The sequence below is a fragment of the Hyalella azteca genome, unplaced genomic scaffold, assembly GCF_000764305.2.
Source record: "Hyalella azteca isolate HAZT.00-mixed unplaced genomic scaffold, Hazt_2.0.2 contig1740, whole genome shotgun sequence".
Taxonomy (NCBI): domain Eukaryota; kingdom Metazoa; phylum Arthropoda; class Malacostraca; order Amphipoda; family Hyalellidae; genus Hyalella; species Hyalella azteca.
The window spans coordinates 190,622-206,376 of NW_025932041.1; the positions used below are offsets into that span (position 1 = coordinate 190,622).

The 15,755-nt window shown below is 35.2% G+C and overlaps 1 protein-coding gene across 2 annotated transcripts; it reads left to right on the forward strand.

Moving 5' to 3' along the window:
* The first annotated feature begins 232 nt into the window (after positions 1–232).
* On the forward strand, positions 233–14,893 carry LOC108673572 (serine/threonine-protein kinase MAK). 2 transcript variants are annotated; one of them, XM_047883740.1, is made up of 10 exons: positions 233–450; positions 751–805; positions 3,301–3,422; positions 3,675–3,887; positions 4,369–4,540; positions 5,300–5,475; positions 6,002–6,145; positions 7,337–8,067; positions 11,328–11,598; positions 12,466–14,893. In XM_047883740.1, exons 1-10 carry the CDS (start codon positions 338–340, stop codon positions 12,476–12,478), a joined length of 2,010 nt encoding a protein of 669 aa, XP_047739696.1. In that variant the 5' UTR covers positions 233–337; the 3' UTR covers positions 12,479–14,893. The 2 variants fall into 2 exon arrangements, with proteins under 2 accessions (XP_047739696.1, XP_018016912.1); XM_018161423.2 differs by having other exon boundaries at positions 7,337–7,389.
* Positions 14,894–15,755: the final 862 nt, after the last annotated feature.

The following is a 15,755-nucleotide window of genomic DNA, read 5'->3' on the forward strand; positions in this document are numbered from 1 at the left end:
CAGGTTAATTATTGTTCGTCCTTCATCACACGATCAAAACATCAGCATTAAAACGAGAGACTTCTCTTCATCGAAGCCATTTGAACACAGACTGCCGTTTATTTAAAGGGATCAAACTTGCCTAACCAAACTTTGGTACCTAATTTCTGCGTTTTGTTTGAGTTAAATAAACTTTTCTATTCGCATTTAATCAATCCGCTATCCTCCTTTAGACTTATTCTTCTATTCGTTAAACTTATGATTAAATTTAATTTAGTTTTCACTGCGACGGCCTTGGAGACTCTAATTCTATCTGACCCTGCGACGACCTGATCACTTTTTTGTGTTGTCCTGAGTTATGGGGGAAGTCATGAACCGCTACATCACACTCAATGAACTGGGCAAGGGGACCTACGGCAGCGTCGTTCTCGGCCAGAGGGTTGACACTGGCGAGAAGGTCGCTATCAAAAAGTAAGTCTTCCCTTGAATGACATCGTAATTTACGAATAGGTAACGTGACATTACATACAAATGCGAGCGAATTAGGTATAGAATCAAAATATATATTTTTTCATTGAACTCTTGAGTGCACTAGCGGTCTAATTTGATCATTTTGTCAAGCTCGCACCCGTGACGAGATTTACAGTTTATGAATGGCTGAATACTGATTAGGGAACTTCCTGAAATGTGTGAACATAATGTGTGTAAAATTGACTAGGTATAGCTTCCCATTAAATTTTCATGTTTTGATGAAATTTCTTTCGATTTCAGAATGAACAAAAAATTCTTCACCTGGGATGAAGCGATGAACCTCAGGGAAGTGAAGGTGGGCTAGCCGATTAAATTTTTTTCCAATAACATTTACGATGATAACGATATTCATTAATCACTCGTTACTCTGAGTAAAGTCCAAGCTCAAACATCACCATTTTAATGGCCGCCGGTACTCGAAAAGGAAGTTACGATTGCAGTATCGGTTACATTCAAAAGTTAAGAGAATTCAATACTGAATTCAAACAGCCTGCGAAAATCAGTTTACGAAAACATTCCAAAGAGTCTTTTATTGTATCAGAAGTGTTTTTCTTCGGAACGCTTCCAAGGATATTCTAGTTTCCATGAGTTTCTTTAAATATAATTGGTGATATTATTTCACAGCGAACTTCAACGTTGTAAAAGAAAAATATTCAAGCAAGATTGGTACACAGGTTGAGATTTTTTACTTGTCTTCCGTGTCTACAAAGACTTACTATGTGCAATTAAATAGATTCTGTCCCGGCCTTTTGCTCTGATCTTGGTGGGTTGCGCCTTGAAATTTTCTCGTCAGATCCACGGGAAGATTAAAGCATCTTTGGCTAGGCAAGCCAACCCGTTAATCTGCTGTCACCGCTGCTATTCATCAAGCCTGAGCAGAACGGGGATGTAAACTAAATTATTTTTGTAAACGGAAATTGTTCAAAATGAGGAGGTATTGTTGCTCTTTAATTTTGAATTCAAGATGAGAATTACCACGGTTGGATTTATTGATTTATTGTTCTAGTTCAGCCTTGATTTAATGGTATCCTTGTTTCGTTTGGATTTGGTCATTGATTTATCATAAATTATTTTGAGCGAAAGTAGTTTGTGTTTTTACATTAGCTCATTATAATTTTTTTGATTTTACATATCTAACCAGAGTATGTTGCCTTGAATACGCAGCATCGAATTAACTGCAGCAATACTATTCTCAATCTTTAAATAAAAACAAATACCTCTGCATGTCTCTATTTTTACAATGTTTATACACGTGCGATTGATGACCAGAGAATTAGTTGATTTTTATTATCAGGGAATGGAACTTTTTCTAATACTAATTTTTACAATGATAGATAGATTTTCTCTTATACAATTATCGCGTGTCATTTAAAATTCGATGCAGCAACGTTCTAGGTAAATATAGGTCTGCCTTGCCACGCTAGAACAATTCAAATTCCTACTGCTTCCAAAATGACCGTATCCTCGCGTCCAGGATCAATCAAGCTTCGCACCCTGACCCGCCGTTCACTTTTCACGGCATAACCGACGTCTGATGGCAGACCTGTCGTGGTCCCAATACTTGTTCTGTGATTTTCTGCACGCTACACAACGTGACCTTCTACCTGCTTCACATGCTCCATTTGTTCATGTTTAACAATGATTGATTATGCTAATCCAACACGTCAGTTAGGTTAAATGTTCTTATTCCCTTGAATGCATTTCCTTGTAAATTATCAACATAATTTATATGAATAGAATATTATCAATTTAGTTCATATGGATAATAAATTAAACATACATTTTATATGAATAATTTCTTCCGAGAGAGTCGATTAATAAGACATGTTTTATTATAGCACGTATCGTATGTCTTATAATACCATCAACGGTTGCAGGCCTGCCCACAAATTAAATATTAGTAAAAATTTTAAACCTTTTTAAAAAACAACTAAGATTTCCTTAGTTCCATTGAAGGTCAAGTCACCTTACGTAATAGTTGCGTGTTTGAGTCCTCAATCCTACCTCATGCGTGGTGGTTTGGAGCATTACCTTCAGCACTGGAATTGAGAGGTCATAAATCTTTATGGGGATTAATTTGCCATGTTGCCATGACCTCCCGCTCCTGAAACGGCATTCGCACTGACCTCCGCCGATCACGATCGAATTCCGACGTGAAATTTTTAACCTAATTGGTTTCTGTATTGTGAGTTAATGAGATTGTAAGGCACGCTACGAAAGTTACGAAAGTTAAACTAAAAAAATATAACTCAGTACTCACTGCAGTGAGTGACAAAGAGCGCATTTTCTAGTCGACGACAACGTGAAGTCACGGGCAGACGGACGGACAGACGGACAGACAGACAGAAGGAAATGGCGAGCACAATAGTGCATTTTTTCCATAAATGAGAAAATGCGTTAAAAATGAATTGGTGATATTGTATTAAAGCGACACGCCCATATCACAAGCAAAAAGCCAATATAGCACTGATATGCCAATTTATCGGGACAAAGTGGGTCGGGATGACCCACGCACAAGCAATAATGGTTCGCTGTTTGGACAAAGAACCACTGATTTCTCTAAGAGCTAAAGTATTTTAGATGCAAGAGAATATTCCAGGTTAAATTTTCGTAATGTTGACCGTTAAATGAACGTAAATGATTCACCTGCTTGATTGGTAGAGATTATTTCACACCATCAGGATTTCAAAGTGCTTGTATAATAAACATATTTTACCCTTACATGTAAAATAAACTTTTTATCCCTGCATGTAGAATAAACTTATTTTACAATCAAATGTTATGTTTCAGAGCCTGAAGAAGCTGAGTCATGTGAACGTAGTGAAGCTGAAGGAGGTGATCAGAGAGAAAGATACTCTTTACTTTGTGATGGAGTACATGCGAGAGAACTTATACCAGCTCATGAAGAACAGGTCAGTTCCTGCTATTATTGTGAGAAAAATACATTTTTTATATACATTACATTATTTACATTACATTATTTTATATAAATATTATATTTTTTATATACATTTTTTTTATTTTTATTACTATATCAATATTATATAGAATATTTAAATAAACAAATTGTATTTATTTTTATCGCTGTACCCATTTATTTAATCCATTGTTATGTATGCTATTGTTATTTTTATGTATTTAACCCATTGTTCTTTTTATTTCAGTGACAAATTGTTCTCCGAGTCCGTGATACGGAACATGATGTGGCAAGTGCTACAGGGCTTAGCGTTCATGCACAAGCACGGCTACTTCCACAGAGACATGAAGCCCGAGAACCTGCTCTGTACCGGCCCCGATATCATCAAGATCGGCGACTTCGGCCTGGCAAGAGAAATACGTTCAAGGCCCCCGTATACCGACTACGTATCAACCAGATGGTAAAACGTATTCAAAATCTTGGTTCATGTTGTGCAGTAACATGAATATGCGACAGAACACCGTAATTAGCAATTGTATAAAGATAAAAATGTTGTTCTTCGTTTTGCTTGGATGCGATTGCATAGTTGCGTAGTAACATTTATTCATATCTGAATAAATATTAACACTTAGATCGGCAATCAATTAGATTATTGAACAATTATTAGATAAACAAGCAGATCAAGTCTAAAACTTTAAAATAATACATTTTAATTATTTAAAGTCTAGAAATTTGATATAATACGTTATAACAGGTATTGAACTATAAATAATACGTTGTTATTAGTATTGAACTATACTAATTAAGTATGGAACTTTAAAATAATACGTTATAATCAGGTCAAGTCTAGAACATTAAAAGAATACTTTTCAATTAGATTAAGTGTATAACTTTGAAATGATATTTTATAATAAGATTAACCCTAAAACTTCTGTTATCAGGTACCGTGCCCCCGAAGTGCTGCTGAGAGCCACCAACTACAGCAGCCCCATCGACATGTGGGCAGTGGGGGCGATCATGGCGGAGGTGTACACATTCCGTCCGCTCTTCCCTGGCAACTCCGAGATCGACCAAATCTTCAAAATCTGCCAAGTTATAGGAACGCCTGAAAAAGTAATTTGAATTGATTACGCTTCTTGATTACGATTTTCTCGTATATTCATGTTACCGCGCAACATGAAACAACATGATTATATTTACAATGTTTTTTAGAACTGTCGCACAATGCGAATTAAGAAATAATTATAGCACTAGAAGTCTAGAATCAATTTCAATTCGATTTTGGATAAAAGCTGAGATACGATTAGTCCTAAGAAGTTAGAGTAGTATCGTAAAACTGTAAAATTAATCTGACAGTGAATTTCAATTCATTTCAGTTCTCATGAAATTTTGTTAATTTGCCTTTTACTTTTTCTGTGAAAGTTTTTCTTTGTCAAGTCTATTTCGGATAATAAAAAAAAAAACTAGACAAATTTCCTATTTTTCTGGTCACAATATATTTTAGTTTCTATTTCTCTTCTCTTGGATCATTAGTTATCACAAAAGTTTCTTGCATTTCTCATAACAAAATATTATAAATGCTAGGAATCATCATGTATGAGCATAGGATCATTAATTAGTCAACCATTATTAGCATATCGCATGGGAATAATTTTTGTTTTATTTTACATAACTTTAGAAGGCTTTTCAAGAATGATAATGTTTACAAACTATACAATGCGAAAAACAGTTTTTCTATTTCATGTTTATCTCATAATCATAATTTAGATAATGTTTAAAATTTAATTGCATCTTAAAACTATTTTTATTACTATTTACTCTTGCTCTTATAGTTAATAATTCCTATACCCGTATATGGTGATGACCCTCCAGGCTGACTGGCCCGAGGGCTACATTTTAGCCAAGGCCATGAACTTCAAGTTCCCACAATTCACTCCCATGAACTTATCTTCCATCGTGACTAACGCCAGCCCTGAAGCACTCAGACTCATGAGTGATATGCTGCTATGGAACCCTACCAAAAGACCTACTGCCCAGCAGTGCTTCAAGTAAATCTATTCCTTACTTTCTTAAGTTTTGAGATGGAATTCGACTGTTTAAAGTTCTCGAAATAGTTAAATGTCGATGTTGGTGTAGAAAATGTTGTATTTTTAATGTAAAAAAAAAGTTCTGTATCAGTAAGGGATGGGTGAACATGATCGAATACCGCTTGTTTTTTTAATTATTTAGTTTCAAAATGATTTTTTTAATCCTTAGGTGCAAAATAATTAATAATGATGAAAAATCAATTCCTGTTATGGTCCTACTTTTACTGGTAAATGAGTGGTTTTGTTATGTTTAACATTTTACAAGACATGTTTCAATAATAACTGATAAAAATAGCTCGGCTTCAGTCATGTGAATACGTAAATACTTGTGAATGAAATATGAGATGATTAGTGTGGAAATGAATCATATATTTTGAAAACAATTTGCACTCTGCATAAGTTTAGACATGATTAAATGCAATTTCATCTGACTGTAATAAGGCAATTAGCCTTTGTAGTTTGTCATCCTGGTAAATTATTATTTCAGGTACCCGTACTTCGCGAACCACAACACTGAGAGCAACCAGCTTTCCATGACGATGCACAAACTTAAACTCGCCTCTGAGCAGAACAAATACTCAAACAACTACACAGGCCTGTCATCTCAGTGGATTTCTACAGAAAATCTCAAGTAAGCTCGTATCTGGAAAACATTGAGCCCTCAAAGCCTCTACGCGGATACTCCCCTAACAAAATTTAGAGGCGTGCGCGACCCTGCATTAGGGCCGCCTATACTCGGGGGAGCACGTAAGGCAGTTTTCAATGTCCGCTCCGGCTTAGGATTCGAATGGCAGCCTCTGGGCAGCTTGCTAGCTCGTTATGACTCGGCTCGGCTAACCCTTGTCATACTGTAGGGTGACTATGATGTCGGATATGAGACTATGACCAGAAACTGATTTTGATCGGGTGGCCAAACCGACCCAGAATAACTGTGCGTCGAGTGTAGTGACTATTCGGCCGGAGCCTAGGCAGTCCCGGAATTTTTTTAGGGTTATTACTCAATACATATTGGAACAATTATCAGCAATAAAAACATTTTTTCTCGATTCTGAAGACTGCTGAAGACTGCATAGCGAAAGAGCAGAAATGTCGGTGCATTGTTGTTTTGATAATTTTTCAAACATTGACAATCCACCGACTAGCATGATTTTGAGGGTATGTTTTTCTTGGTATTCATACAAACTTTTGAAGTTTATGGATGTCTGGCACATGAATAATTAAATATCCGATCAAGTATAATTATAATAATTGAAAATATAATGATGTTCTAGGCTATTAAAACTATACAGGTCATTAGACTTGTTGTGTCTATTTTGAAGATTGCAGATCTTCACAGGATGAAAAAGCATTTTATTATACTTACCAATAATTTTTGAAGGTTCATTCCATCTGCATATCAGACGCATTTATAATCAAATCTTTCCTTTATTTTTCTATACAAATAAAACATTTCAACGATAAAGTTAATACGGTACAAAATTAATTTCGATGAGAAATATTTAAAATGTGAGTAAAATATTCGTCTTTTCAATCGGTCAAGTCTTGCTATCCACAACACAAATCACATCTCAATGCAACTGTTTCATATCTTCAAGTGAACGCACATCGATCAAAATAGTTTTGGTAGACCTGAATCTGTCAGCAAACCTGCTCTATAAATTAATTGACCGTCTTCGACCCTATTCGCAACCTTGTAGTTACGCTCTGTCTACGAAAACATTATCTATAGCCAACACTATTCACATCTAAAGGCTTGATAACAGTAGCTACATTCCGCTGACAAAGGGTGATAAGCGTTAATAAAATATCTTTCCTTCAACAGCCGCGGCACGGAGCAGCCCAGCAGTTTACGAGCTTCCAGTTTGTCGAGAGCAGGTGGGATATCGCACAGTGTGTCCGATGATGAACTCGCACAGCCTCGGCCTCCAGCGGAGGGCGAGGCAAACTTGCCGGAGATTGGGTGGAGAGTGCCAGACGCTAAAAACTATAATGACGAAAGCGAAGGTACCTTAGATAAAAAACACGACCGAGTCGAAGGCGGTTTTGCCAGCAACGAAGATGGCGATATTGTGCCCTATAGGTCCAACGTGAAAGTTGGGTTTGCCAGCGTTGACACCGCCTATGAGGATGACGGAAAGATCACCAATGGAAAATCTTCGGCGATGATTGTGAACAGGTATAACCCATCGAGCAGCGTCGTGGGGGTGAGCAGGCCCCAAGGTGGTGTTATAGGTGGCGGGAACTCTACCAAGTATAGCAGCTACGGGGGACTTACATCAAATTATGGTTACGGCAGTAATGGCTACGGCTACGGCAGTTTCGGACCGTCCAATACGTCGGGACTAACTGGCCGTGTGAGCGTCATGTCAAAAGCGAGCAACCGCAGCAGCTTGATCTCCGGAATGAGTTTGGTCGGGTCACAGCCATTCACAAAGCTCGGTAATTCAACAAACTTTACTTCCAATAACGTCAAAAGTTTCCCAGCTGGAAGAGTCTCTCATCTCCAAATGGATCCCATCGAGCACCGGATACCTGGCCTTGCGCCGTATAGCAGTAAGTATTCAGCAACCGAGCAAAATAATATTTTAATTCTGATTAATTTCAACTTCGACACATCAGGGTCTGGAGTTGTGAAGCGGATCGTGATGAATTAGACATCAATGTATCATTAATGGCAAGCGTGTTGAAGAATAATTCCATTTTCGGAAATAAACTGCTGATCGGCAATATGATTGCAACTTATTATTTTTAAATAATCTATTAAAATGAGGGTCGATGATGTTTTTATTTCATTTGAAATTTTATTATGACATATTTTTTTAATCATATTATTTTATGTATTCCTAACAAATAAATTTTCTAGTTAATTCATCCAAAAAATTTATACGAGATTTAATAAAATTTATCAATTCATTTAACTTTTAACTTTAACTTTAACTTAATTCTTTGGTATCAGAATTATTTCTTTTATGCCTTATATACAAAAGAATTACTGCCGTAAGCGGCAGGAAATTACTGCATCCTGCAGCGATCTTGTACCGCAATTCGCTTATGTTCAGGTTCAATTGAGGTCGACAAGATTTTTTTGTCATCTTTAGTTTCCACATTTCAAAATTAAAAATTATTTGGAAATGTGGAAACTATTTGCTGAATTTTTGGTGCTGCTCCAATTTTCGTTTTTAGAGACATAGACGAACATTTTTATTAGAAATTCTTTCACATTGACATTTAGGTGCTGCTGTTATTTACGCTCATGTATTTGAAATATTATAGCTCTAGTATAGTCTGAATAACTTTTTTACGGACATTATCACTGAATATTGTCATAAAGTATTAAATTTAAGTTAATGACCTGCAAATTACATCTCATTCAGGGCTCCGTGTTGTGTATAATCGGTTTGTTACGTGTTATATTATGCGTATAGTGTAATATGCTAGGGTCACATGAGTATTCTCATTTCTGAACATAGGTTCCTATGAATAAACTTACGTTTTTATCAATTATATGATTCTTCATCTTATGCTAAGCATTCTTGGCAGAAAATGAATTAATTCAAGGAAGGAAATTACCTGATAAAATTAAAAATAGTCATTATTTCAACCCTCATATATTTTTCTGACCCGCGCATGTAGGAAAGTTAATTATAGAAATTGTTGATTGGAAAAATTATTTTTTAAGTAATTTTTTGTGATGCAATTTACCTTTTTCTTTTTTTTAAGAGTCTCAGCCAATTAGGATAAACGGATTAGCAGTGACACGATCCAACCTCAATGGTAACTTTTCGACCAGCCTACATCAGTAGTTTGGTTTCGACCAGCTTACATCAGTAGTTTGATTTCGACCAGCTTACATCAGTAGTTTGATTTCGACCAGCCTACATCTGTAGTTTGATTTCGACCAGCCTACATCTGTAGTTTGATTTCGACCAGCCTACATCAGTAGTTTGATTTCGACCAGCCTACATCTGTAGTTTGATTTCGGCCAGCCTACATCTGTAGTTTGATTTCGGCCAGCCTACATCAGTAGTTTGATTGCGACCAGCCTACATCTGTAGTTTGATTTCGGCCAGCCTACATCTGTAGTTTGATTTCGAGCCGCCTACATCTTTACTTTGATTTCAAGCACCCTGGATCAGCAATTTGATTCAAAAAAGCTTTCATCATTAGTTTGACTTTAAGCAACCTATATCGCTGGTTTGGTTTCAAACATCCCATATAAGCATTTTGATTTTGAATAACCTTCATCTGTAGTTCGATTTCAAGCAGCCTACATCAGTAGTTTGATTTCAAGCAGCCTACATCAGTAGTTTGAGAAATTTTCTTTGCGCCCTCACCTACACGCTAGTTATTTGTTTCACTGTTAAATTCTAGAAGCAGTAAATGTTCCAATTAGAAGAAAGGCTTCTGCACAAACAGGTTTGTTTGAGGTATCCCATTTAGATCTTGGAGTTTTCCGCAGGACTCTTCCTAACCCTGGTGTAGATGTCAGGTATCCAAGGAATTTATGCCCGCCTAAGCTATGCAATCAATACCAAATGTTTTATATAGTATGCAAATATTGGGCCTCGTCAACGATTTAAATTTAATTCTTAATTAAATCAAATTTAATTATTTCTTTATTAATGTCACTTATTTGCTTGTTTCGACCAGCCTACATCAGTATTATCCATCAGTATCAGTAGTATTTCTTTAAAAATTGTACAGTGCATAGCGTTGAAGCGTTGATAAAGCTGCCCGTTCTGAGAACAATGTAGCTTTTAACGTAATTCTTCGACGATTTTTTCGAATAACGCAATCTCAGTTGCATGATCCGTCCAATCTCCGGTTGATGGTTTGTCAAGGCACATTTAATTATTACTTAGTCAGGTCACTTTCAATTATTTATTCCTTTACCATTTCAGCTCAGTTATTGATTTTCCACGTCACTAAAATGACAATAGTTTTTCTATATCAAATGCACGAGTGATATTTGGACAAATGCACGCCCAAAATGTCACTCGATCTTTTCAAAAAGCGCCCTTTTTTAAAAAATCTGAAATATTTATATTAAAAAATATCGTTTAATTTATTCAATGAAGTTTAATGCGTTGACGAGTTGTTATTTGAAGCCAGTAAAGAGTATTTCTGAATTTTCTAGCTCAGTTTTTAAATTCAAGCACGGCCCACGGTTTGAAAGTAAAGTATTTTGCACGTAAATACTGTTTTCACGTATTGTTATTGATAGCACGCAGGCCTGAGTGTGGATTGTGTTTTGGAATTGGCCAATTAAATTTTGCACTCATGGGTCTGTACAATGCTCATGGTCTGGTTGGCTGGCTATCGTATATTTTATGAGAGTATCCATATGAATTTGAATGTTTATTGTCTTATTCAATCACACTTCAGTGTATTTTATCTCGTCTCATGTCTCACTGGCAAATGTGTTCCATTAGAATATTTTTTATGTGATATTGGTTACATGAGGTGAAAGTTTCATTAAATTTTATGGCATTAGTGATTATATTGTCAATTATTTGAAATGTTCTGCATACACTCATACAGTTGACTCACAATGATTTCATATTGAGGTTGATCGATATTGGTTAACTCATTTTTAAAACACTAAACTACGTACGTGAAGAAACAACTAGATCCCTATTTTATTTAATTAGTAGGCACTCTATTGCCCACTAATTTTTGCCAAAAAATAAACATAGTTTTTTTTTATTTGAAAGCACCCTAGCGCTTTTTTGACCATTTCGTGGAACAGGCATTAATTTATGATTATTATTATTATATTAGCTGAATTAATTATCCCTGATTTCCCCCGACAGGCGCGGTGAGCAGAAGCATGCCCGGCAACCTAGCCTCGGGGATGGTGAACCCCGTCGGTGGGGGCTCAGACCCCAGCATGAGTGGGGCTGGAGGAGTAGACTTTGGGGCTGGGGGATACCGAAGTGGATACGGAGGAGGATTTGGATCCACAACCTATAAGAATCATTACTCGTACCCCAACAGCGTGCCCACCTCAAACACTTCGTTCGTCTCCAACCCCAGGTCCAACAGCGCCAATAACATCCACGGCCGCACCAACTGGAAGGAAAAGTAAGATATTTTCTCGTTAATATCATTCAAATTACTGTACATGTTTCCAAGTGTCGAACAAGAAATTATTTATTTTTTCGTAATGGTTTGAATATCATCTGTTTGTAAATAGATAATAAAATGTAATAATAAATTTTATGAAAGGGAACTACATATCACTACTGGAAGTTGATTTAACGGATGGAAATATCATACAGGAAGAACATATGTTAAGAAAAATTAAATTTCGACATTGACGTGTAAATATAATTCATGTATAAAATTATGCATTGTTGAAGGTTATACATCAATAGGAAAAAAATTATATAGTAGGATCTCTACTTCAGAAAATCAGTACCTAAAATATTTCATATATCATTTTTTTCACACCATACGTGCGAATAAATAAGTCCCATTATACAAGCTGTGCCCTGGAAAACGAAATTTCTTCGTGTGTAAAAAGAGCAATATCATGTAATATGAGTAGTATTAATTTAAAATTGAGGTGAAAAAGATTTTTGCAGGAGGAATTATAAAGAATCTTGTCACATGGTGAGTTTCTTCAAGGAAAGTCAAATGCCGACTTACAGTGTAGGCGCTTAGATTATATTTAAACATTCGAATGTTTTAATTTTGCAATATACTTATGAACGATATACAATGATGAAAATTCGAACAGTCAAAAAAATTATTATAAATCTTCTAATAAACAATTTGCTGGAACGTCCTTTATTGCTTGCAAAGTAAAACTCGTTCAAAAAATATATAGTCATGTATAAGCACGTCTGTCTCTGTGATGTTCATATGACTATTAAATTTTATTAGTGTTTTTGTTATCTTATTCGTGGGAATTTTTATACGTATTTATAAAGTTTCATGTATTTTCAGGTACCTAAAATAGGCCCATCTTGTCTGGAAAGAATCGAGTACGACAACTTGGCACCGACATGCGCCCTTGCAAGGAAGGCATGCCTGAAACGGGGATAGCTGTGTGAAATTTCGATGTTCTATAAATATATGGATGACCGTTTGCGTAGAAGATAATTTTACGTTCATTTACATTATGAATGAAAATATCCATGAATGTGTAATAAAAATTGTAAAAGTTTAAGTAAACACATAACCTCGAACATTAATTAAATGGACTGCTTGCAGCACAGCTGCCAACATGATTGTACCCTATACATGTTCCGAATGTTTGTACAAAAAATATTTATCTGTATACATATTTGCAGGGTTTTGACATCACTTTTAGAACTTTTAAATGTTCATTGCTATCTATTACAGCACTGGCAAAAAATGAATAACCTAAATAGAGCATGATGATATAATAATTGATATAACATAATAAGAATATCTGTACCAATCACTTTGAAGATTATCTGTGGTATAAATCTGTGAACTCTGGTCTTCTAAATTTCGATTTTTACGAGGATTATTTATTTTTTGAGATATAAAAAGCCATATAGGTGATTTAATAAGCAAAATTTACTTTTGATTGTATAAATTTAACAACCTCGTAATTTTATTGCAATTTTTATTGAGGTTAACCGTCCTGATATATAAATGAAATCATTACAGTCTTGTTACTGCAGCAGTGACTATATAGCACACACGCTGCACTTGGCCCTTAATGTTGCATGTATGCTGAATTGTGGAACCTTCTGCCAGTGTCTGATTAATTTATTTGCTCGTAATTAGGAAATAAATATGAATTCTAACGTGGACTGTAGACACGACGAACCTTCGAGAATTTAAAATCATATTCAAGAGGTGAATTGACGTAGAGATAACGGCTTGATAAGAATGAGAGCCGTATACCTGCGTCATGCCTTTAATGATTTATGATACTTGGCGGCGAAAAATTTTCATCGATTTGCTTCGCTGCTCGTATTATAATGAGGTTAACATTAGAAATTGCAGGCAATAATTCTTCATTTTACTTCGTATCTAGAGTATCTAGTAGCATGCTATATTAAAATTTGCAGATTCTTTCGGTAAAGCTAATGCCTGGGTTTTAACATTTTGGAATGCTGTTAGTCAACAGAAAACAGACAATGTTTTAAAAGTATATTTACTGTGACTTGACGCGAGTGTGTTTATGAGCTCATGCAGTCCTGCAATTGAGTTGAATTATTCAACGACCAGCAAGACTCTATGTATCTATGTAGAAACAATGAACTTAAATCACTCAGCTGCTATAGCAAGACTCTGTGTTAAAACAATAATCTCTGATATAACTTTGGACTGAATTGTACCTGAATTATTTTGGAAAGTTTATTACCAAATTTTGACGTTCACGTTCCTGCATTTGGGTAATATTTAGTTGTAAATGAGCCCTCATTCTTGCCAGGTCTGTGCAGTGCACAGCGCATGAGTTTCCAGATGAATGTCATGACTGTGTAGTGCACAGAAACTGAGCTGTCTTAACATGACGTTCGATAAGAACATGGATGGTCATACATTCAATGTATGACCATATACATATTTACGATATTTATTTCGTTTTCATCAATGATTTTTTTAGGTTCTAAATTACATGACAATTTTTTATTTTGTGACCAACATGGCCGACGAATACTTCATCCATTTATTAGTTTTATAAAACTACAATTCTCAATGCATTGATGAAGGTTTATCGCTCACACCTTATCTATTGTGACGAGGTCTCTGATAACGCGGTTCTTGTTAATCAAGTTTTCACCAACTGACCACAACTTGCACTCAGTCACTCGTGTGTGCTGATGGCTCACCTTGCCAAGTTATTCATTCTGCAAATGTCTAAGCCAATTATTGAATCCTCATCAGTGCCTTTTGTAGAGTTGTATTTTAAAATTAAGAGAAATTTATTCACGAGATCGTCTGCCAAAAAGTTCAATTATAAATTTCTTTTCGGCTTAATGCGAGTACAAATTCTTACTCATTTATTTGACGACTTTGGTGCAAATTTGGTAGTTGAAATTTTCCACTTCCTCAAAGTTTATCAAGCTGAAAAAAATTGAGCGGTTGCAGATTTTTCACATCAAATGGATTCTAATTTTTTTTTAAATTTACGTGGTGGCAAAAATTAGAGACAAATCTTAAGCTTATGAAATAAATTTTATTAGACATATTGTTAGCATAATTATTTGTCATCGACCGTTGAATTAAAAATTGTGTTATAGGTAATTATTTCATCACTGTTATAAAACTTCAGTTTTTGAACTCCATCGAATTCATATATTCAGAATACAAAGAGTCCCAAACATCCGCCTAAAATTTCTGCAAAGGCAGTAATGAGAAATTCATTAATTGACCGTATTCACGTGATAAAAATTTGTAGATATGTTTTATTCAAGTAATTAAAATTAAATAATGTGCAAAAAATTTATTTATCTACGTTAATTAGGTGATTCAATAATGCAAATTATTTTCCAAAACGAGACAGATACATAGTTAAATGAATCTTTAATTTCCTTGTGTTAACTGCAGAGATGAAAACGATCTGATGTCAGTTGTGCGTTATATCTTAACAATATTGTATTAACAAGTACATCGAACTAATTTTCATGCAAATTGGAGAGCGTAATTCGAAGTTGCATTTATCAAACAAATCGGATTAACCTTTTGTGAAGATTTTATTCATAATTGAACCATCGTAGTTAAGGTAAAATTTTTAAGTTTTAAATCTGCCTATAAATTTGCTTGGGAGCAATAATGACACTCAATATTTTTGTACATGTAATTTAATATCCCTAATTTGGTCTATGGTTCTGTCATTTGTGATCATCAGCACCTAATCCTTCGTCAATTTCGACACTTTCGTACGTAATGATAACGAATGACTGTTATCATTCGTAACAGAATGACAGAGTTAAATCATCCTAATTATTTCCAATTGGTATCCTTCTAACCCTTAATAATCCCTTCGCAGAATACTTATCCTCTCTACTGACGTCTAGTATTTTTCTAATTGTGTTATTTTTTGTGCATTATGTGATCGTATTTTACCTAGCATGAAAATAAGACATGTCAAACTGCATGCAATGAAAAAATGCCCCTATCTTTTGCTGCATGAGAATAAAATATTATTTATGCTCTCAATTCTGAATGATTGAATGATGGCCTGAATGATCATGTTGAAAGTAGAAAATCTTCCCCTGGTCGCTTTTTCTTGAAATGATCTTGACGTATTACTT

Excerpts from the sequence above, each read along its gene's own strand:
- LOC108673572 (XM_047883740.1), top strand. The coding sequence starts at position 338 with ATGGGGGAAGTCATGAACCGCTACATCACACTCAATGAACTGGGCAAG. Across the intron at positions 3,423-3,674 it reads TACCAGCTCATGAAGAACAG|TGACAAATTGTTCTCCGAGT; the intron begins GTCAGTTCCTGC and ends TTTTTATTTCAG. Across the intron at positions 3,888-4,368 it reads GACTACGTATCAACCAGATG|GTACCGTGCCCCCGAAGTGC; the intron begins GTAAAACGTATT and ends TTCTGTTATCAG.